This window comes from Armigeres subalbatus, chromosome 3 (assembly GCF_024139115.2).
Source record: "Armigeres subalbatus isolate Guangzhou_Male chromosome 3, GZ_Asu_2, whole genome shotgun sequence".
Classification (NCBI taxonomy): domain Eukaryota; kingdom Metazoa; phylum Arthropoda; class Insecta; order Diptera; family Culicidae; genus Armigeres; species Armigeres subalbatus.
This window is the reverse complement of record NC_085141.1, coordinates 220,637,291-220,662,255: the sequence shown is the minus strand read 5'-3', so window position 1 is coordinate 220,662,255 and position 24,965 is coordinate 220,637,291. Positions and strand designations below refer to the sequence as shown.

At 40.0% G+C, this 24,965-nt stretch overlaps 1 protein-coding gene across 2 annotated transcripts in view; it reads left to right on the top strand.

Annotated features, from left to right (window-relative positions):
• The window catches only part of LOC134220036 (regulator of hypoxia-inducible factor 1-like), a 42,247-nt gene extending 21,401 nt beyond the window's left edge, over positions 1 to 20,846 (top strand). The window contains exons 3-13 of one of the 2 annotated variants that reach the window (XM_062698978.1): positions 3,809 to 4,028; positions 4,095 to 4,190; positions 4,253 to 4,616; positions 4,678 to 4,834; positions 12,580 to 12,659; positions 12,894 to 12,951; positions 19,828 to 19,883; positions 19,941 to 20,091; positions 20,152 to 20,481; positions 20,550 to 20,675; positions 20,758 to 20,846. In XM_062698978.1, coding sequence (XP_062554962.1) covers positions 3,809 to 4,028; positions 4,095 to 4,190; positions 4,253 to 4,616; positions 4,678 to 4,834; positions 12,580 to 12,659; positions 12,894 to 12,951; positions 19,828 to 19,883; positions 19,941 to 20,091; positions 20,152 to 20,481; positions 20,550 to 20,675; positions 20,758 to 20,826 — 1,707 coding nt within the window. In that variant the 3' untranslated portion in view covers positions 20,827 to 20,846. The remainder of the gene's footprint in view (positions 1 to 3,808; positions 4,029 to 4,094; positions 4,191 to 4,252; positions 4,617 to 4,677; positions 4,835 to 12,579; positions 12,660 to 12,893; positions 12,952 to 19,827; positions 19,884 to 19,940; positions 20,092 to 20,151; positions 20,482 to 20,549; positions 20,676 to 20,757) is intronic. The other variant, XM_062698979.1, reaches the window with a different exon arrangement.
• Positions 20,847 to 24,965: the final 4,119 nt, after the last annotated feature.

Genomic DNA, 24,965 nt, shown 5'->3' with positions numbered 1-24,965 from the left:
CAACGGAAAAGCAGCTAGGCGCAGCATCTCTTGAAGATGGCTGGAGAGATATTCGATCCGCCATTGGAAGCACCGCAACCGCTGCACTAGGCACGGTGGCTCCGGATCAGAGAAACGACCGGTATGACGGTGAATGTAAGCAGTTAGTTGAGGAGAAGAATGCAGCATGGGCGAGATTGCTGCAACACCGCACGAGGGCGAACGAGGCACGATACAAACGGGCGCGGAACAGACAAAACTCAATTTTCCGGAGGAAAAAGCGCCAGCAGGAAGATCGAGACCGTGAAGAGACGGAGGAACTGTACCGTGCTAATAACGCACGAAAGTTCTATGAGAAGTTGAACCGTTCACGTAAGGGCCACGTGCCACAGCCCGATATGTGTAAGCACATAAACGGGAACCTTCTTACAAACGACCGTGAGGTGATCCAAAGGTGGCGGCAGCACTACGAAGACCACCTGAATGGCGATATGGCAGACAACGGTGGCGGTATGGTAATGAATCTAGGAGCACACGCGCAGGACATGCGACTTCCGGCTCCGAATCTCCAGGAAATCCAGGAGGAGATCGGCCGGCTGAAAAACAACAAAGCCCCTGGAGTTGACCAACTACCAGGAGAGCTGTTTAAACACGGTGGTGAGGCGCTGGCTAGAGCGCTGCACTGGGTGATAACCAAGGTTTGGGAGGATGAGGTTCTGCCGCAGGAGTGGATGGAAGGTGTCGTGTGTCCCATCTACAAAAAGGGCGATAAGCTGGATTGTAGTAACTACCGCGCAATCACATTGCTGAACGCCGCCTACAAGGTACTCTCCCAAATTTTATGCCGCCGACTAACACCAATTGCAAGAGCGTTCGTGGGGCAGTACCAGGCGGGATTTATGGATGAACGCTCTACCACAGACCAGATGTTCGCCATACGTCAGGTACTACAGAAATGCCGCGAATACAACGTGTCCACACATCATCTATTTATCGACTTCAAAGCCGCATATGATACAATCAATCGGGACCAGCTATGGCAGCTAATGCACGAACACGGATTTCCGGATAAACTGATACGGTTGATCAAGGCGACGATGGATCGGGTGATGTGCGTAGTTCGAGTTTCAGGGGCATTCTCGAGTCTCTTCGAAACGCGTAGAGGGTTACGGCAAGGTGATGGTCTTTCGTGTCTGCTATTCAACATCGCTTTGGAGGGAGTAATACGAAGGGCAGGGATTGACACGAGTGGTACGATTTTCACGAAGTCCGTCCAGTTATTTGGTTTCGCCGACGACATTGATATCATGGCACGTAACTTTGAGAGGATGGAGAAAGCCTTCATCAGACTGAAAAGCGAAGCTAAACGGATTGGACTAGTCATCAACACGTCGAAGACGAAGTACATGATAGGAAGAGGCTCAAGAGAGGTCAATGCCACGAGTTTTTATCGGTGGTGACGAAATCGAGGTGGTTGAAGAATTCGTGTACTTGGGCTCACTGGTGACCGCCGATAACGATACCAGCAGAGAAATTCGGAGGCACATAGTGGCTGGAAATCGTACGTACTATGGACTCCGAAAGACGCTCCGATCGAATAGAGTTCGCCGCCGTACCAAACTGACAATCTACAAAACGCTTATAAGACCGGTTGTTCTCTACGGACACGAGACCTGGACGATGCTCGTGGAGGACCAACGCACACTGGGAGTTTTTGAAAAGAAAGTGTTGCGTACCATTTATGGTTGGGTGCAGATGGCGGACGGTACGTGGAGGAGGCGAATGAACCACGAGTTGCATCAGCTGTTGGGAGAACCATCCATCGTTCACACCGCGAAAATCGGAAGACCCGCAGTGGGCCGGTCACGTAACCAGAATGTCGGACAGTAATCCGCTAAAAATGGTTCTCGACAACGATCCGACGGGAACAAGAAGGCGAGGTGCACAGCGGGCAAGGTGGATCGATCAGGTGGAGGACGATTTGCGGACCCTCCGCAGACTGCGTGGTTAGCGAAGTGTTGCCATGGACCGAGCTGAATGGAGAAGACTTTTATGTGCAGCACAGGCCACTCCGGCCTTAGTCTGATAATAAATGTGTGTGTGTATCTTCAATCTAACCCCCACTGTCTGGCAGTGGTATTATGGAAGAAAGCTGTCTTTAATAAAGTCAGCTTTAGCCCGGGAGTTAGAAGGTGTTAGCTCTACTGCAGCTCCAGTGACCCATTTCAGACTGCCTGGTAACTCACGTCCAGTCCGAGATCACTTTCACTTGCAATAAGCCCCGCCTGTTTATGCTACCATTATCAATTGGATAATGGATCCATAAACAAACTTCCGGATTTTTAAATCCAGCGCGTATTTAGTTTTGGAATCATATAAAAACATATTGAAACAATCTCGCCAAATTGATCAAATTCCGGATAAATGAACAGAGAAAGAAAAGACCACAACTAGTGTCCACTAAAAATCACTACTTTTCCAGCGCTATTCCGAGCAATTCGTTGTTGATCCATATTTTCCTGGTATTATCACACATTCAACCATATTTTCACCAAATACATCCGCGTATACAAGTTACACAAACGATTTCGCGCGCTCTAATAAGAATACACTTGAGTAATTGTCACCAAATCTCAAACTTTTGATAACTTAAACATTTCTCTTCTAGTACATATGCAAAATATATACATCAGCCGAATCTATTTCTTGCGGAAACGAACAAAAACGTGACAGCAAATTTAAAAGTAACCATCCGCGCGCGTGGCTTGCTGCGATCTCCTCGGCCTTAGTCTGATAATAAATAAATAAAAATGATGTCTCTCGGTATAATGCAAACTGTAAACGTTTCAATATAATGATGTCTAGAGCACAGATTAAAACACAACACCAAGTAAACGGCAAGCCAAAGTCCAAAAAATGCATTGAAATACAAATTGAAAATGCAAGTCGATGCTCGTTTTCTCGTAGCATTGGAATGCATTAACAGGTTTCTCTATTTAACGCAACTCCATGTAAATGCCATAACAAAGCCAACCTTCACCTTGAACGAGTGATAAGTAAATAATTTTAATTCCTTGAAACTATCTTCCGGAACAGCATCCGCAACAAATAAGTCGAAAGAGTGGCTGATCTGCAATAGTGAAGAACGGATAGATGAAAAAATTGTCGAGTGTTTTGTTTAGTTTGCAAATACTTTTTGCACGTTAAACTTGTTGGATTGATTTACTACTTAGCTCGATGTGAATCATTGCACTTGAACAGTGAAAAAATATTGTGTTACTTATATCGATTGAATCCGTTGTACATTATACTTGGTTTTGAAACTCAATTTTATATTCATACTTTTAGCCTATCTACGAAAATATTCACCTTCACTAGGTCAATAACCGGAAAAGATCCTCAACTGATAATGTCGGCGTGGTTTAGCAAAAACATTTTTTTTCTGTGCCAATACGATGAGCTTCGAAATTCGGACTCACTCAGTCACTTACCAACACAGCAAGTGCGCACTTCAGAGAGAAGAGCCGAAATGCGGGGTCAGGTTGTTAAACGGAATGGGGTGATCGCGGTTAAATATTTACTGCCGTAATATTCTTCAGGAAATCCCAAAGCGATAATTGAAATCACATTTGTTGTCATGTTTTTTTTATTTAAAGCACCAGAACAAAAAAAACTGTATTAAATATATACAGCTAATATAATAAGTACAGTTAACTTAGTCCTGGATTTCACGTTTTTTGTTTTGAGCATAGAAGCAAACATTTCGAACCTATTTAACTGTCCTATAACGCTTTAGTTCCTTTTAATAAACTTCATTTATCATTCAAAGACTTTTTCTAGCGATCCACGCCACTATCGGCGTGACATATTGGAAATAGGCGTTTGTTTAGATCGATGCAGCACGCTACCCGATACGAACTCCAACCATCCTGATACAGTGCGACATGCAGGCAAATGTGCCTCTGAACGAGTATGGAGAAACTATCAACTCAACTCGACCACGGAAACTTTAGTCAGTATTTCCTCTACCCATGACGATCAACCTCCTGGTAAGAAATTTCGGAAACTAAGTTCAACGTTTTGAATAATCGTCATCTGAATATTCTGCATTTCAGACACAATTACAAGGATCTTCAATTTCGTAATCTTGTCCATATTGATGTTAATAGTGACATGCACTGTGATACACTCGATAGATTGTAACTATTCAGGTATTACTACAAAACACATTCCTAAAATATTTCCACATCAATTTCATATTTCCCATTCACAGGATCTCTAATAGTTAAAGCGTTCTCGTTGTCGGAAAATCTAAAAAAGCTAGGATCACTTAGCTCCCGGTCCAGACAGGACCTTCTCATCCTGGACGGTGCTCGCGTGTTGACCATGCTGATAATTCTGCTTTGCCATGCGTCGATTCCGTTCATAAGATTCCCACTGAAGAACCCGGAAAATATGGAACAACAGTTCGAGAACTTTTGGTTCCCCATCGCAATGGCCGGAAACACCTACACGGTGCAGATTTTCTTCGTCATCGGAGGTATAGTGCTGGCGGTAAATTTCATGGATCACATCAAGTCGCACCCCGAATTTAGATTGTGGTACTTTTTCGATAGGATCGTCAATCGATTGATTCGGTGAGTTGTTAATGCTTTAATAAAATTTATTCGTTGACTGGTTTTAAACAATTATTTTCAGAATTTTACCAGTCTACTCCTTGGTAATTCTATTTCAAGTATCCTGGTACCAGAGACTGAAGGATGGCCCAATGGCAGATAGATACAAAGATCACTGTAGCGAAAACTGGTGGACAAACTTACTGTTTGTTAACAATTATATCAACGCGAATGAACCGGTAACGTATACCTTTTTTATCTTTTGCTAACCATTTGCGGTGTAGGGAAAGAAAAACTAACAGAAATATAACAAACAATGTAGTTCGCTCCCTGATAATGGTCCACGCAAATCCTGAAATCGTCGGCGCCAACATATTTTTTCTCATATGAAAATTATTCTGAGTTGTCCAGGAAAGTTCATCAAAATGTCCCGGGGTATTTTTTTTTAATTTCGAAATTTTTCCCAAACTTTTTTTTCTAAATTTCCCCGAAAAAAGCTTTTAATTCCTTTTTCAACATTTTTTTTGCAAAAAAAATCTTTTTAATATAACAATAAAAATCTCTCTGAATTTACAAAGAAATCATCACGGGAAATCTCAGAACAATCCCACAAATAAATCCTCCGAACTAAAAATTACTTCGTATTTCCACATAAAGTTCATTCTCATTTTCATGTGAAATTCTTCACAACTTCCATGAAAATTTCATACCAATTTCCATAAGAAATTTATTCCAATTTCCATGGGAAATTATTCCCAATTCTTGTCGTCTAGCTTTTTCAATCCGAAATATATTAAAACGGGTGTGCTTTTACATTGCCCGACGTTTTGGCCATTTATTGGGCCGACACATCGGGCAATGCATATGTAAACCCGTTTAAATATAGGGGAAAGTGGGGCAAGATTGCCATAAGGGGAAAGACAGCCAACATTGATTATGACTTAAGTGAGCATTATATTTAAATTATTATGACAAAGGATGGTTAACAATAATGTTTAGGGGTATACAACTGAAAAACGCACTTTGACAACCTCACTTGTTCTTGAAATATTGATTTTAAGATGATTTAGTTGAAACTCGAATTTTCTTATAATTTTGTAGTTACATAATTTAAGACTTGAAGCCCAAACTACTCGTTTTTCAGCACAAATTGATATTTACAACTTTGCCTTCAGGCATTTATATAACTATAGCCTATCTACATTAATAATTTGAGGAGATTCGCAGTAATTATGATCGATAGGATATCAATCTTTAGATACATACGTCGACTCGGGGTGGTATTGCCAACTATATTAAGAACAAGGTCATTTCCAGGATTAAGAGTCGCCTAATGCATTTAAAAAATCATCAAAATAGTTTCTGCCTGAATCAGAGATGATTTTAACAAAGAATATGGTAGCTTTAGGCAAATTGACATATTTTCGTAGAGTCAGAGGTCAACAAATCAACATGGAATACGACATATTCAAGCGAATCGTCATTTGCACATAATCCCTAGAAATGCAAGGAATGTGTCAACCGTTCTTAATAAATTCAGCACACATTTAATATAATTTTTGGTCCTCGCTCGTCTTGCCCCGAGGGGGTGACCATATGATAAATATAGGCATCATATAAATATAGGCATCACACCTTTATTAAAATGGCACGGCAAATGCTGGGTAAAGCGTACCATTGGTAATTCGCGTACCTGAAGGAATAAAATAGACCCCATCTCGCGGTCCTTAGCCTCTTACCCAGCAACTCCTATCCCTACCTCCCCGCGGTGCTGGCCGGGATACGAGCAACCTTAGGGAAGATCGGGTAACCAACCCCGGTGGGAACTATGGTCGTATGCTGACAGGGAAGGGGGGATTTGCTCCTCTCCGGAGGTGCAAATCTTATTAAGCGTCCATGATCCACCGGAAATAAGGAGGAATGGTACTCCGGAAATTTAGGGGGTTTGGTGTCAGGCCCTGCAAGCCAGCCAAAAAAAAACTCACGCAACGAACAATCAACAAGAGAGTACGGACCGGAACCATCGGCGAAGACCACTGCGACGAAAAGGGACTTGCGATTGGAAACTCGGTTCGTGGAACTGCAAATCTCTCAACTTCATCGGGAGCACACGCATACTCGCCGATGTGCTCAAGGACCGTGGATTCGGCATCGTAGCGCTGCAGGAGGTTTGTTGGAAGGGATCAATGGTGCGAACGTTTAGAGGTAATCATACCATCTACCAGAGCTGCGGCAACACACACGAGCTGGGAACAGCTTTCATAGTGATGGGCGACATGCAAAGGCGTGTGATCGGGTGGTGGCCGATCAACGAGAGAATGTGCAGGTTGAGGATCAAAGGCCGGTTCTTCAACTTCAGCATAATTAACGTCCATAGCCCACACTCCGGAAGCACTGATGATGATAAGGACGCATTCTACGCGCAGCTGGAACGTGAGTACGATAGCTGCCCAAGCCACGACGTCAAAATCATCATAGGATATTTGAACGCTCAGGTTGGCCAAGAGGAGGAGTTTAGACCGACTATTGGAAAGTTCAGCGCACACCGGCTGACGAACGAAAACAGCCTACGACTAATTGATTTCGCTGCCTCCAAGAGTATGGCCATTCGCAGCACCTACTTCCAACACAGCCTCCCGTATCGGTACACCTGGAGATCACCACTGCAGACAGAATCACAAATCGACCACGTTCTGATTGATGGACTTCTCCGACATTATCGACGTCAGGACATATCGTGGCGCTAACATCGACTCTGACCACTATCTGGTGATGGTTTAACTGCGCCCAAAACTATCCGTCATCAACAATGTTCGGTACCGACGACCGCCGCGGTACGACCTAGAGCGACTGAAGCAACTTGATGTCGCCACTGCATACGCGTAGCATCTCGAGGCAGCGTTGCCGGAAGAGGGTGAGCTCGATGGGGCCCTTTTTGAGGACTGCTGGAATACAGTTAAAGCAGCCATTAACGACGCAGCGGAGAGCAACGTCGGATATATGGGACGAAGTCGAAGGAACGATTGATTCGACGATGAGTGCAGACAGATTCTGGAGGAGAAGGACGCAGCGCGGGCGGTCGCGCTGCAGCAAGGTACCCGGCAGAACGTGGAACGCTATAGTAGACGGAAGCGGAGACAGCAGACCCGCCTTTTTCAGGAGAAGAAACGCCGCCTGGAAGAAGCGGAGTGCGAGGAGATGGAACAGCTGTGCCGTTCTCAAGATACACGCAAGTTCTATCAGAAGCTCAACGCATCCCGCAAAGGCTTCGTGCCGCGAGCCGAAATGTGCCGGGATAAGGATGGGAGCATCTTGACGGAATAACGTGTGGTGATCGAAAGGTGGAAGCAGCACTACGAAGAACATCTGAATGGCGCTGAGAGTACAGGCAGTGAAAGTCAAGGCAGCGGAGGAGATGACTACGTCAGTTCAGCGGACGATGGAAGCCAACCAGCCCCCACCTTGAGGGAAGTTAAGGATGCCATTCAACAGCTAAAGACCAATAAAGCAGCTAGTAAGGATGGTATCGGAGCTGAGCTCATCAAGCTGGCCCCGGAAAAGCTGGCCACTTGCCTGCACAAACTGATAGTCAGAATCTGGGAAACCGAACAGCTACCGGAGGAATGGAAGGAAGGGGTCATATGCCCCATCTACAAGAAAGGCGACAAACTGGAGTTTGAGAACTTTCGAGCGATCACCATCCTTAATGCCGCCTACAAAGTGATATCCCAGATCATCTTCCGGCGTCTGTCACCATTAGTGAACGAGTTCGTGGGAAGTTATCAAGCCGGCTTCGTTGACGGCCGTTCGACAACGGACCAGATCTTTACTGTACGGCAAATCCTTCAAAAATGCCGTGAATACCAATTCCCAACGCACCATCTGTTCGTTGATTTCAAGGCGGCATACGACAGTATAGACCGCGTAGAGCTATGGAAAATTATGGACGAGAACAGCTTCCCTGGGAAGCTTACCAGACTGATCAAAGCAACGGCGGGTGGTGTGCAAAACCTGTGAAGATTTCGGCCGAACACTCCAGTTCGTTCGAATCGCGCCGGGGACTAAGACAAGGTGATGGACTTTCGTGCCTGTTGTTCAACATTGCGCTAGAAGGTGTCATGCGGAGAGCCGGGTGTAACAGCCGGGGTACGATTTTCAACAAATCCAGTCTATTTATTTGCTTCGCGGATGACATGGACATTGTCGGCCGAACATTTGCAAAGGTGGCAGAACTGTACAGCCACCTGAAACGTGAAGCAACAAAAGTTGGTGAATGCGTCAAAGACAAAGTACATGCTTGTGGGCGGAACCAAGCGCGACAGGGCCCGCCTGGGACGCAGTGTTACGATAGACGGGGATACCTTCGAGGTGGTCGAGGAATTCGTCTACCTCGGATCCTTGCTAACGGCTGACAACAACGTTAGTCGTGAAATACGAAGGCGCATCATCTGTGGAAGTCGGGCCTACTACGGGCTCCAGAAGAAACTGCGGTCGAAAAAGATTCGCCACCGCACCAAATGTGTCATGTACAAGACGCTTATAAGACCGGTTGTCCTCTACGGACATGAAACATGGACAATGCTCGAGGAGGACTTGCAAGCACTCGGAGTATTCGAGAGACGGGTGCTTAGGACCATCTTTGGCGGTGTGCAAGAAGACGGTGTGTGCCGGCGAAGAATGAACCATGAGCTCGCCCAACTCTACGGCGAACCCAGTATCCAGAAGGTAGCTAAAGCCGGAAGGGTACGATGGGCAGGACATGTTGCAAGAATGCCGGACAGCAACCCTGCAAAGATGGTGTTCGCTTCCGATCCGGCAGGTACGAGACGGCGTGGAGCGCAGCGAACGAGATGGGCAGACCAGGTGCAAAACGACTTGGCGAGCGTGGGGCGTATCCGAGGATGGAGAGATGCGGCCTCGAACCGTGTATTGTGGAGTCAAATTGTTGATTCAGTGTTATCTGTTTAGATGTAAACTAAATAAATGAATGAATATACTTAAAGCACATGATTGGATAAATGCGTACTCTTACCCCACTCGATGCGCACTCTTAACCCACCGGTGGAAATTATTTCAATATTTTTTTCCGCTGGGTAACATATAGGAAGAGTATTCCTGGGAAAATTCAAAATAAATTCCAGGTGAGAAGCAAAATTAATTTCTGGGAAAATTCAGGAGAAGTTCAGAAAGAATTCCTGGAGGTATTCAGCAAGATTTCCTGGAAGAAATCAGAAAGAATTCCTGTGGGAACTCAGAATGAATTCCTTTGGGAACTCAGAATGAATTCCTGGGGGAATTCAGAATAAATTTCTGGGGGAAATCATAATGAATTCCTGGGGGAAATCAAAATAAATTCCAAGGGGAATTCAGAACGAATTCCGGCGGGAATTCAGAATGATTTCCTGGAGGAGTTCAGAATGATTTCCTGGAGGAATTCTGAATGAATTCCTGGGCGAATTCAGAATTAATTCCTGGGGAAGTTCAGGATACATTTTAGGACTACTTGGAACTCCTCCAAAAATTACTTTTGTAGATCCTCCTGTGGTTCTTCCAAAATATGTCTCCTTTGATTTTTCAGAAGCTTTCCCAGGGTTTTTTTGTGAAGTTCTTTCAGGATTTTTTCTTGGAGTTCCGTCAGGAATTCTACGAAGCTACAGGATTATTTTCTGAAGGAACTCTCAAAAATATCTAGGTGGAGTTATGGAAGGAACTCCAGGAGAAATTTCTGATGGAATTGGAGAAGGAATTCTTGGAAGAATTTCATGGCACATTTGTGGAAAACTTCAGAGTGGAATTGTGCAAGAATTGCAGGAGAAATTGATATGGGCTCCTCAGGGGAAATTTCTGGGTGAACTTCAGGAGATATTCGTGGAGGAACTGCAAAAAAAGATATGAAGAAACTCTTTAAGATCTTTTGTATAGCTCCTTCAGGAAATCCAGGAGGAATTCCTGGTTGAACTCCAGAAAGAATTCATTAAATAACTGCAGTAGTAATCTCTGTGGGAATCCGAGAGGATCTCCACGATGGGTTTCTGGAAGAACTTTAGAAGGTATTCAACGAGGATTCCTAAATTCCCAAACTCACAAAAAATCCTAAATTCCCAAATTCCTAAATTCATAAATTACTGAATCTCTAATTTCATAAATTGCTAAACTCCTGAATCTCTAATTGCATAAATTGCTAAATTCCCAAATTTCTAAATTTCTAAAATCGTGAATTCCCAAGTTTCTAGATTCACGAAATCCTAAATTCATAAATCTCTAAGTTCCATAGTTCCTAAATTCGTCGCCGCCCTCAACCAGGACCATAGGCAAGAAGATTCACGGTTTGATTGTAGTCTATTCAAAAGACGTTATCAATTTACATTTTTCACAAATTAAATTTTTAAAAACGCAGATAAAACTAGTTCAATCAAAGTTGAAAAAAATATAGATATAACTAACTAGAGATGAAACATGATGTTAATTTTAATTTAGCATAAAATGTTTTAAGGTTTCAATTGCAAGCAACATATTGCAACAAAACGTGGAACGGAATATTCCGGCTCGTTCTCAGCGGCCAATGTACGGATTTACAATCTGTAGTCACTTACGGAATCCTGATATCCTTCAGATTGTAATTGCAAAGAATCGTTTCAATTGAACTATAAACATCAAAGTTGCTGTTCCACACTTTTTTCAGGGGTTTGAACTTGCAGTGTTAAAAATGTAGATACATGGCCAATGGTGAACTTATCTGAGATGAGATCTACAAAAATTAAGCTCTGGTAACGCATCAAAGCACGATTTACATCTTCAGTGGTCTGAAGGTGAGTCGGACAAAACCTGTCACAACACCAGACGCTATCGATTAAAATGTGGCTGGTTTGTTAATCGGAAGGTGTGATCAAGCTCACACTTAATCGTAATTAAAAATTTGATTGAAACGATGAGTGAGAAAATAGTATGAGTGGTATGAGGGTTCATGTAATTTTGGTTTTGAAGTCAAATCGTCTTGATTTACGAGTTACTTATGCGATAGAAAGCAAGCGCTGGATTTCTTTAGTTGGGTATAGAGAACGAGCTTTTTCGATCATTTCCAAATCTAGCAGTAACTGCTAGAATACTCAAGTTGTATTTTAGGTGGGTGATAGAAGTGGAAACGGTGCGAGAAATAAAGAGGAAGTAACAAATTAGAAGAACAGCAAGAGCCTGGGATTGAACCCACGACCTCCTGCGTATGAGACAGAAGCGGTAGTCAAATGACCAAGCCCGTCCACGAAAAATTCATCCCAACTTTCACAGGAAACTGTCAGAAACCGAAAGTTTCCGGAAAGGAACCACCTATCAAGGTGTCACGCTTCTTACCTGTCCGCCAGTGTGTAGTTGAAAGTGACAGATTGTCATTCTGACAGGTGAGCCTGTTGCGATGGCAGTAGAGGTGAGTGCAGAGCACAGAGTAGATGAGTAGCGGATGTTAAGCTCGCTGTACACCAGAAGGTAATTACGGTCTCTTTCACACCCACACAGTTTCCTTGCAAAATTTATTCCAATTTCAAAGGGAAATCCATAACATAAATTCCACGGAAAATGAATTCAAATTTACATATGAAATCCCGACCAGAATCCAGAAAGCGCTAGATATGGCGATGTTAAAAGAACATAATCGACACGTAGAAAATCAAACCCTATCCAAGGATTGTTCAAATTGTTCAAAAGATCCATTCCTATGCCGAACTCGAATACACTATGTCCAGGGTGTCGAGAAAGTTTCCAACCCGAAAACATCCTAGACCGGACCGAGAATCGAACTCGCCATCTCCAGATTGGCAATCCTACGCCTTTGCTTGCAAGGCTACTTGAGACCCACTAGTATGTGGTATTTTTATTAGAATTTTTACAGAATTTCTGCAGATGTCGGTGATTTTGGCAACTTTACAATGGAAAATTCGCATGGCAAACTGGTAGTATACGTTTATGTTCAATGCTTTTTTTTTATTTTCAGTGCTTGCAATTCACCTGGTACCTTGGGGCAGATTTTCAGCTGTATCTAGCAGGAACGGTAATAATGATGATAGTTTGGAGGTGAGTAATATCAATAAGATATCTAATTATAAGATTGAATGTGTGTTTAGCAGTACAAACTTCTCATAGGAACATCCAAGATGATGTCTTGGCTGGAATATTGGTTAATGAAAGAGATTCTTTTAACAATCCAATTTATTATTTGTTAGTCAAGTTTAAGCAGAATGAAGTTATGTTCGTTTTTTATTACTACATATGCCACACTATGAGATATTAATTGAATTGTTTTTTCAGATTTCCAAAATGCATTACGATATTCTTACCATTGATGGTGGCTTTTGCTTTAGTAGTTTGTGGCATGTGCACAACACATGTTACAAACTATTTCTAAAATAACGTGCATCAGGATATCCAATTCAAAGTAGACCACCCTAAAGGTTCTCTTGAATATAAAATTCCTTTCTTCCCAGAATCATCCAACTGCTTACGCAACGAGTGCATACGAGTGCATAAGCAGTTCGATGACTTAAAAAGCTATTACAGCAATTCCGACCCGAACGTGTCATGTTGTAAATTATTGTCACCAAGCCAGATGTGGTTCGTTGTTGTCAAGTACCTTATTCGCCTTTCTCCTATTTCAGAACCCATTCAATATGCCATAGCTATTTGTCTCTTTCCTACTCTTACGATATCGATCACTGATTGGTGATCGCCGTTTTCTCCTCAAACCAAAATGCTTCAAGTGTCTCCAGTAGTTTACATGTTTCAAGAAAAGTTTCAATAAAGGAGATCGTTGTCAACCGTCAACAGTGAAGGTTCTATTTTTCTAAATATCACTTCACGGGAAATTGTGTATGGACTTCACATGGCTACCAGTGACTAGGAGCAAATATTTAGCCTTCTCCATTTTTTTATGAGTTGGAAAATCTGTGAAAAGTGCCTGTTATAATAAACACTTAAAGTGATGTGATTGCAGTCTTCCAATACTTCTGCAGATCCCAAAATGTTAACGCAAAACCAACTAGAAGTGCACGAAAATCTGCCAAAAGTTTAGTGCCTGATTTTACCAGATAAACTGTTCAAGTGAAGTGATGGGGAAACCACAATCAAAGTCTTCCAGCATTTCTGGAGACCCCCAAGTGCAAATACAAAACCAACTGGAAGTGCATGAGGAACTACATAACGAGCACGAGTTCAAATTAACAATCATACTAGTGATAGTAAGCATCCATCTCGCTATTACTGTTTACAAGCTCTATAAAGAGCACACTCGCACTCAAGCTCTAAAAGCAGCCAAAACAGTTGCTGATCTTACCAGCGTGGGAATTTGAATCGTGAAAAACCAAAGTTAAATAATCGAGAACAGTGACTTCTCAGCAACATGGAGCAGCCCACAATTGGCTAACCGGCAACATGGAGCGGCCTACAATTGGCTAACCGGCAACATGGAGCGGCCACAGGAGGGTTTTGAAGTAACTCAAGATGTGCATCGCTGCAAAGTAAAACCGAAGATTCGTCAGCAGAAAGTAAATTAGATAAATGTAAGTAAATTTTTATTTATATCCAAATCAAGTGCATAAATGAGTGACATAATAAATGAGTTAGAAATCTTAATTAGTAAAATCCACCAAATTAAGTTAAATTTGAAAAAATCACCCCAAAGAAAATACCTAAAGTTCACCTTAGATGAAAAAGTAAGAATAATTAGGAACACTTATAATAATATTATTGACTTACTGGCTAAATTTGAAAGCAGCATTGAAAGTAACCATTTTAATTTCCTCATAAAGGCAGCTCGTCTCGAATTCGACGAAGCAAATAACTTATTACAAAGCAAATTAAAGAATTATAAGAAAAAGTTATCTTGGAGATCGGTAATTTGTTCTATTATTTTTATTAATTCTATTAAAAATACAGCAACTAGAAAAAACCTTGTAAGCGATAAAATAGTGAAGATGCCAAGCGTGGACATTAAATTGGGAACCGCTCTGGTTAATACCTACGACGGTTCCCCTGCTCAATTAAACGCATTTCTCGACGCTGTCGCACTGTTTGTAGACACCGTCGATGCAGCGTATGAAAATGCTACACCAGCTGAAAAAAAACGCAGCTCGAGCTACAGTAGTCCGGTTCATTAGAACAAGGCTTACTGGAGCTGCGCGACAATTCATTGGAGAGTTAAACGACCTCCAGGAAATATTAGACGAGTTAAAGTTACGATGCGCTTCAAAGGCAACATTGGATAGCATCGTAGCCAAATTGAAGGCAACGAAGCAAATCACTACCACAGACAATTTTGCGATGTGGTAGAAAAATTAACAAACGAGTTAAAATCTGCATATTTAAATGAAAAATTCCAACAGACACAGCTGATAAAATGGCCACAAAGCGAGGAGTTGAAGCTCTCATTGGTGGCATAAAGAATCCAGATACGAAGTTAATCTTGAAAGCTGGAAACTTTAGTAAATTTGATGATGCAGTTCAGAAATTGCAAGAAAACGATGTTCCGGAGTCGTCATCATCAAAATCACAGGTATTGTATGTGAGAAATTACTCGAACAACAGAATTAGGGGACGTGGTTACAGTACTCGAGGAAGTAGACCTCGTGGTAGGCAACCATTTAATAATGATCGTTATTACGGGAATTATTTCTCCAATCAAAATAGAGGAAATTTCAACAATAACTGGCGTGGAGGAAATCAGAGAACAAGAGGAAAAGATCTGCGTCAATCCGCTTTTTATGCGCAAGCACTAAACCCAAATCAAAATATGCAACAAATTCATCCACCTTCCGTACAACCCGCAACACAGTCGAATTTTCAACAACCTCATAATGTGAGTCAAAACGGAAATATCCACCCTTTAGGGTACCGCTCGGGCAGCATACACAATAAATGTATCTGCCACCAACTATGTACAGCTAGAATTGGACATGTCTGAGACACGAAGTTCGTTTATTGTGGACTGTGGCTCTGACATATCCGTAATGAAAGCTAATAAGATAAAACCCACACACATTTTTTTTCCCAGGTGAAAAATGCGATATTGTAGGAATAGGACAGGGTAAAAATTCCACTATGGGTACAACAAACGCAAATTTATTTATAAATGATACTAAAATACCACATAAATTTCACATCGTTGACAAAGACTTCCCCATTCCGACCGACGGAATTTTGGGAAGAGATTTTCTAGTGAAATATAAATGCAACATAAATTATGAATCATGGTTACTTGGCATAACGATTGATATCGATACTTTCGAAATACCAATCATAAATAATCAATCAAATAACATTATATTACCCGCAAGATGTGAAGTTATAAAGCATCTAAACACAAATTTAACCGAAGATAGCGTTGTTTACGCTCAAGAAATAGCTCCAGGGATTTTCTGTGCAAACTCAATAGTGAATAAACAAAATTGTCTTGTTAAATTCATTAATACAACGTCTGAAGATAAAGTATTACAACCAAATTTTACCCCAAAATTTGAACCACTTGCAAATTTCTACTATTGCACTGCTTTATCTGACAATACAAAAACTAGCTCAAATGATCGAGTTCAAAAATTGAAAAGTGAATTAAAAATGCAGAATAATGATCCCAATATTACACGTAAGCTCGAAACTCTATGCGCAGAATATAGTGACATCTTTTCACTCGAAGGAGATGTGCTCACCGCAAACAACTTCTATGAACAAAATATCTCACTTAACAACAATAGACCAGTTTACATAAAGAACTATAGATTACCAGAAACCCAGAAAACGAAATTAATAATCAAGTTCAAACGATGTTGGATGGACACATAATTCGAAATTCAACATCTCCGTATAACTCACCTATTCTATTAGTTCCTAAAAATCTACAAACGACGAAAAAAGTGGCGTCTGGTAGTTGATTTTAGGCAACTGAATAAACAAATCATCCAGGATAAATTTCCACTTCCACGAATAGATGAAATCTTAGATAATTTGGGGCGAGCAAAATATTTTACTACGCTCGACCTGATGTCAGGTTTTCATCAAATTCCACTAGATGAAACATCCAAAAATATACAGCTTTTTCAACCGAAAATGGTCATTTTGAATTCAATAGACTTCCTTTCGGACTGAACATTAGCCCTAATTCATTCCAACGCATGATGTCAATCGCGTTGAGTGGTCTACCACCACATTGCGCGTTTCTTTATATAGATGACATTATCGTAGTAGGATGTTCAGTGAATCATCACATAGAAAATTTACGCAGAGTTTTCCAGCAGTTACGAAAATTCAACTTAAAATTAAACCCAATAAAATGCAATTTTTCAAGAATGAAGTCACCTATCTTGGCCATCATATCTCGAAGGATGGTATACAACCCGACAAAAATAAATATTCAACAATTACGAATTACCCTGTGCCAAAAATGCAGACGAAGTGCGACGATTCGTTGCATTTTGTAACTATTATCGACGTTTTATTAAAAATTTCGCGGATATTACCATGCCATTGAACAAATTGCTACGCAAGAATGTAATCTTTGATTGGTCTGACGAATGTCAAAAATCTTTCGAATTTTGAAACAAGAATTGTTATCCCCAAATCTGGCAATTCGCAGATTATAAAAAAGATTTTATTATAATAACGGACGCATCAAAAATAGCCTGCGGAGCAGTGCTCGCACAGGTACACGATGATATCGAGTTACCAATCGCTTTTGCGAGTAAAGCATTCACGAAGGGTGAATCGAACAAGTCGACTATCGAGCAGGAATTAACTGCAATCCATTGGGCAGTTGATTACTTTCGATCTTACATCTATGGTCGTAAATTTATTATACGGACAGACCACCGTCCATTAATATATTTGTTTTCGCTCAAAAATCCGTCCTCAAAACTAACTCGTATGAGATGGGATTTAGAGGAATATAATTTTGACGTGGAATATATAAAAGGCAAATCCAACGTGCTCTCAGATGCTTTGTCTAGAATACAAATCACATCTGACACACTCAAACAAATGTATATAGTTACACGATCGATGTCTAGGAGAAATAACACTAAAAAACCAGACCTTCATACTAAAGAGACTGATCAACTCCATGTGTATGAAGCGCCTAGTAATTTAGATGTTTTTGACTTACCAAAACTGTCATTTTCTTATAACAGTAGTAACAAAAATTACATAAACTTGATAATATATGATAAGAAATTTCGGAAGAGACTATCTCCAGTGATAGCGCTCGCAATAGACAATGCCGAAAATTTAAAGTTACAATTAGAAAATATTCTGGAAATAATAGATGGCAGGCCTGTCGATGAAATAACTACTGATAATGTAGGTATCGATAATACACGAAAAATTCATAATACCCAAGAAGCTAGCAATTCAAAATAACGATATTTTATTCAATCATTTCAAAATAAATTCTTTTAAAGACTTAGGTAATGCAGTTCTTAGGAACGCTACCATATTAATTTATGAGAAGCCCGTTCAAGTAACAAATGCGGAAGAAATCGACAACATATTAAAATTACACCATGACGCTCCAGTGGGAGGTCATCCGGGTATAAATAGACTATATAGAAAATTGAAATCATTATATTCCTGGCCAAACATGAAACAAATAGTTTCAGATTACGTCAGATCATGCGAGCTTTGTACAATAAACAAGCATGCAATATCAGTAAAAACACCCGCTATTATTACAACTACACCTCAGAAAGCATTTGACGTGGTGTCCATTGACACGGTAGGACCGTTTCCGCTCACAGAAAAAGGAAACCGCTATGCAATAACACTGCAATGCGATCTTTCCAAGTATGTGATTGCAATACCTGTACCGGACAAATCAGCTGTTTCAATTGCCAGAGCAGTTGTAGAAAAATGTATTCTAATTTATGGCCCTATGAGATGCATTAAGACAGATCAAGGGACTGAATACAAAGGCGTATTTGATGAAATATGCAGTTTATTACAGTTGAACCATACTTGTTCGACAGCTTACCATCCCCAAACAATCGGTGCATTAGAGCGTAACCACAAATGCCTAAATGAGTATTTGAGGATATTCGCAAATGAACGTATAATTGATTGGGATGATTGGCTACCTTTCTATTGCTTCGCTTACAATACGACACCAAATACAGATCACAATTACACCCCTTTTGAACTTATTTTTGGTAAAAAACTCAATTTTTTTAAATTTTGTCAAAACTCACAAATAGATCCACTATATAACTTAGAATCCTACCAGAAAGAACTCAAATTTAGACTCCAAGTAACTCACAACAACGTAATGCAAACAATTTTAAATAGGAAACATAAACGAACTTCTAGTTTAAATAAAACAATTACACCCACAGATATACGTATAGGAGACATAGTATACTTAAAAATCGAAAACAGTCATAAATTACAACCAGTGTACAGCGGCCCATATCAAATAGAAAAACTGAAAAACACTAACGCTATTATCCGAGATAAAAATAACAAAACGACAGAAGTACACAAAACAAGATTAATCAAAAAGTGATGAAAATTATAAAGTTATAGTCACCTTCTCCGTTAGGGGGAAGGGGTGCATTTAAAATCCCATTATCTCAAAATTTATAGTAAATCGTTTTACAAGCAAATTAAAATTGTGAGAGGCATTTGAAGCATAACAAAACAAAAAGAAACTTTCGTTACACTCAACTTTCTTTTTCTCCGTAGGGGAATGGTGTGGCATGTGCACAACACATGTTACAAACTATTTCTAAAATAACGTGCATCAGGATATCCAATTCAAAGTAGACCACCCTAAAGGTTCTCTTGAATATAAAATTCCTTTCTTCCCAGAATCATCCAACTGCTTACGCAACGAGTGCATACGAGTGCATAAGCAGTTCGATGACTTAAAAAGCTATTACAGCAATTCCGACCCGAACGTGTCATGTTGTAAATTATTGTCACCAAGCCAGATGTGGTTCGTTGTTGTCAAGTACCTTATTCGCCTTTCTCCTATTTCAGAACCCATTCAATATGCCATAGCTATTTGTCTCTTTCCTACTCTTACGATATCGATCACTGATTGGTGATCGCCGTTTTCTCCTCAAACCAAAATGCTTCAAGTGTCTCCAGTAGTTTACATGTTTCAAGAAAAGTTTCAATAAAGGAGATCGTTGTCAACCGTCAACAGTGAAGGTTCTATTTTTCTAAATATCACTTCACGGGAAATTGTGTATGGACTTCACAAGTTCCTGTCGCCGTAATATATGTGAACAAATTGGACCCCACGGTCATGATTATTGTAAGGTATAACACCAGTCTCATTGAAAGCTAATTTTTACTAAGTTGGGTGATTTCTTGCAGACACATTAGCAATGAAATCCGGAATCTCGGATATTACCTAAAAGTGTATGTCACCTTCGAAAGCAACGCTGGAAACTACTTCTTTGGTATGATCACAGGAATTATTTACCACCAGTTTATCGGAAGTGGACGTAAACTGGAAAGTGTTAAGGTAAATTTTTATTTTCATTTCGCAAGAAATGATTTAAGAATCTCTTGATTTTCGTTTCAGAAATTCCACCTTATGTTCCTGTTGGCAGCTGTATTCTTCATCAGCATGAACACAGCGACGGTATTTCTACCACGAGATCAGCTTAACGAGCGATCGATGGTACTCGCATCCTACGGTTCGCTTCTGAAGGCATCGTGGGGCATATTGGCGAGCTTTCTGATGTTCTATCTTAGTTTCCGACCAAAAAATCTCTTCGCGATGTTTCTACGACACCCGATAATGCTGGTGATGTCCAAGCTAACGTACTGCGCGTATGTTGTTCAATACACGGTTGTTTATGCGATCTACCGCAATGTCACTACGCCACTAACGAGCAATGCATTCAATAGGGTTTGTTTACCTCTCCTTTTTAAAGCTTATTTGAAGGTGTATTTGATTGAACATCTCGTCTTTTGCAGATACTGTTTACATCCGCGGTGCTGTTTATTACGCTTCTTATGGGATTCCTGCTTCACGTTTGCATCGAAGTACCTGTTATGACGCTATTTAAGCCCATTTTTGCCCCTAAACGTACAAACTCTGTGGTATGTATAACTAATTAGTATGTGATTAGAAGGCATATAATTTTATTTTGTGAGCTAACATTTGTATTACATGATTGAATAGGTGCCAACGACCACAGGGCGTCTGGTTGATGACGAGGGCATGACTGATGCTAAAAGAATAATTGAGTGATAAAGATGTTATGAAAATGAGCATATTTGTTTATGTTAAACTTGAAAGAAAACTCCTTCTGAAAGATGATACAAGTTGAACCACTTTGCCGAAAGTTATATATTTAAAAGGGACATACGGCCGAAAATACTGTTTGGAAAAAAGGGGTTTTTAAACGATTGGATAAGATTTGGATTGGATTGGATTTGGATTGGTTTTGGATTGGATTTGGATTAGATTTGGATTGGATATGAATTGAATTTGGATTGGATGTGGATTGGATTTGGATTGGATTTGGATTGGATTTGTATTGGATTTGGATTGGATTTGGATTTGGATTGGATTTGGATTGGATTTGGATTGGATTTGGATTGTTTCGCATGACATCGTCACCAGAAGGCGCTGGAATGAAATGTCAAACTCGAAGGATTACGACGCTCAGGGATGCCAGGGGATATTTTCAAATGTCTTCACAGTCAAGTAAAAATGTCTTCAAATGTCTTCAATATCAAAATTACGATTATCAATGAGAAATTTCAAAATCCAACAGGTTTGTAATTTCAAGCATCTCCTTGTTTTTTGTAGCATCAACACTCAAATTGTTAGAAATCAAGAGAATGTTCCTTTAAATCTTCACGAATAAGGGCAGTGAATTTCCCTTGGATTTTCTAATGAATCTAACGGATTTTTCTAACTGAATTTCCATATGGAATTCCTCTGAGTTTCTTTTTTAAGAATTCCCTGAAGGTATTCGGAAGAATTTCCACAAGATTTTCTGAAGAAATTTCTGGCTGATGGATTTTTCGGAAGAATTCTTAAAAAAACTCCTAAAAGGTACGGAGGAATGGCTGTTAGAACATCTAAAGGATTTTCTGAAGGTACTTCCAGACAAATTTCTAAAGGATATGCTAGTTCCATTAGCATGGAACTTGCGGAGGAATTGCAGAAGAATTTTCAGGAGGAATTCAGGAGGGATTTTTTGGAGGAATTACTGAAGGATTTTCCCTAAGAATTCCTGAAGGATTTTCCTGAGCAATTACTGAAAGGATTTCCAGTGGAGCTCCTGAAGAAATGTATTAAGAAACTTCCGGAGGAACTTCTGGATAACTTTTTGGAGGAACTTCGTGAGGTATTGCTGCAGGAATTTCCGAAAGAATTGCTGGAGGAAATAACAGAGAAATTTCGGAGTATATTTCAGAGAGAGAGAAATCTTTCGGCAACATACTTGGAGAATCATCAAGAGGAATTCCTGGAGAAACTTCCGAAGGGATTTTTGGAAGAATTTCCGAACGAATGCCGGCAGGAGTTTCGAGAGGCATTCCAGGAAGAACCGGTGGAGGAAGTCGTGAAAGAAACAATTTGTAGAGGAACGACTGGAGGTATTTCCGACGGAATTCTTCGAGGATCCTACGGAGAAATTTCTGGACGAACTTATGGAGAAGCTCCTAGAAATACTTCTAAACGAATCTCTGGAGAAATTTTCTGAAAAATATCTGAAGGAATTTGCGGACGAATTCCTGGAGGAATTTCAGAAATAATTCCAGAGAGGGATTTACTGGAGAAATTCTTGAAAGGATTCCCAGATAAAAATCTGGAAAAGTGTCCAATGATATTTCTAGGAAATATACCAAAGGAATTCAAGGAAGAATTCAATGAAAAAGTGTAACGAGTGTTCCCTGAACTTCCTACTGAGTCTTTAAAAACACTCTGGCGGCTTTGTTTATGAAATTTCTCTGATTTTATTCATCAAATTATTTACCGTGGCAATTGTGAAAAATAGCCATCCAACACCAGAACAATTTCAATTTCTTGTCCATGTTCGTAAGAATTTTCGATCATGGATACTAAAGAAAATTTATTGAGAAAATTTAAAACAACTTCCTGTTGAAATTTAGAACTTTCTATGAAAATGTGGTATATGGAAAATCCGAAGAGACATCCCTAAAATTTCAAATATACAAATCCGGAGTACATCCCACGAAAATTTAGACAAATTTCTTGTGGAAATGAAAAAGAATTCGTTGTGGTAGTTCAGATGATTTCCCCGCAAGAACTTAGACAAAATCTTGTGGAAATTGACACGAATCTCCCGTTTAAATTTTGGAGGAATTCTTATTTGCCCATACGAAAAGATCAGATGAATTATGAAGAAATAAAAAAATGGTTCTAGTACAACAGTTAAATATAGATTAAATCAAGTCATTGTAGAATTCTGTCTTTTTTGCCGTTTAGATTAAATAAGATCGGTTGGTTCAGAACGCAATGGTTCAGATGCAATGATCGAAGTCCTTTTTAACAGACACGTCGAAACGCCACCGCTTCCAAGGAAAATTTAAACGAATGCTGCAATCGAAAAATTTTTAACCAGCACACACAAAGTACGCATAAAAAAGTACGTTTGACGACTAAAATGTGTTGCAGTTATCAACCTTATCAACCGGCCAGTGTAAATGTGTTTTGGCGTTCAAGATTTTATGCCCGAGAAATTATAGCTTATTATGTATAACTTTTGTAATATTTATATACTCTGCATATAGAAGTCGCAGAATTTATAAGTTAGTATTCAAATTATATTTTCTATTCACTGGCTTATTGTTTTTTTCTCACCTTTATTTAAGTGATTTTTTAATTTTAAAATTAAGTTCATCACTAGCTTATTGATTGTCTTCAAGTACCTTTAGACGATCCCCACCGATGTGTATCCAAATGAGTGTCTAGTATAGGAACGAAATGCGTTCATATTTTATTTATCAACTTGTTCTAGCACCGGTTGTTTCTATCAAGGTTGTTGAAGTACAATCATGCTTCGCACCGGTGGTGAATATCCGGTTGCTATTGAGGCAAACACGGAAATAAATAAAATCAGGAAAAAAATATTATTTATTTTCAAATCTTTCAGAACGCGCTCCAACTTTTGTAATAGGGTAAAGTGCCCAATAGTGGACACCCAACTGTAGAGATTTGACGTTTTTCTGGAGACTATGGCCCTTTTTATATAGGTCTGTTCGAACTGAGCAATAGTGGACCCTCCAGCCATTTTTGCATTACTACAGCACAATGTACACACTTAACTCATTTCACAGTATTCGGTAAATTTTACCGAAATCTCGACAGCAGAACTGTTCGGTAATTATTCTACAGATTTTTTTGTAATTTGACAATGGAAACATTGTCCAACTGTCAAAATCACCGAAAATCAGTAAAATTATTTACCGAACCGTTCTGCTGTTGAGATTTCGGTAAAATTTTACCGAATTCGGCGATTTATTTTAAGTGTGTAAACATTTTGCTATGAAATTCCATCGGGAGAACATACCTTACAGTTCTATGATTTGATTACATACAGTGGAAATGCTATGAAAAGTAAAAATAGATGATTTTTTACAATTCTATATAAAATAAACACGAGAGTGTCCATTATAGGAATATTTTGGAAGGTCCATAATAGGGAAGAAGAACGTCCCGAAACGGAACATAAAAATCAAATGAAGTGTCGACTATAGGGAAGCAATTTTCTATTATGGACCCCCAGGGGGTCGACTATAGGGCGAATTCAGCCAGACTTTAAAATGTAAATTTCAACGAATAACGTCGAGTATTTGCGTGTTTCATGTATGTATCGTAAAGAGGAGATGCAGAGCTTGATATTAGATATCACGCAGAATTAATATTTTGATAATTTCCACTCCTTATGCCAGGAAGAGCAAAATTTCGCTACTATGGGGTCCACTATTGGGCATTTTACCCTATAAATATGTGCGTAATACATTTTGTGATTATCAGATTAGCTAGACAGACATCTGCTAGGTGGCGCTAGCTTATATGCAATAATTTAGTGAGGTGGACATCTCGAGATCTACAAGACTTAGAAAGATTTTGTCTTGTTGTTCGGGTAGCCAGAACATTTATGATGGAGACTAGTTTAGTTTAAAATTCATACGCATAGCGGCGCTAGTGTATGAGAAATAACCTGTGAGGTTAAATATTTCTCAATCCGTTAGAGTTAGAAAGTGGCCATCTTCTACAAAGTTATCCGAATTATCTGTTAGGTTGGTTATTATGTAAGATTTAAAAGGGTACTCCACACCAGAAGTTTAGTTTGAAACCGCAATACTCGTTGGCGCTCGAGTTGAGTCGAATCGAGTCAAGTATGAGACACT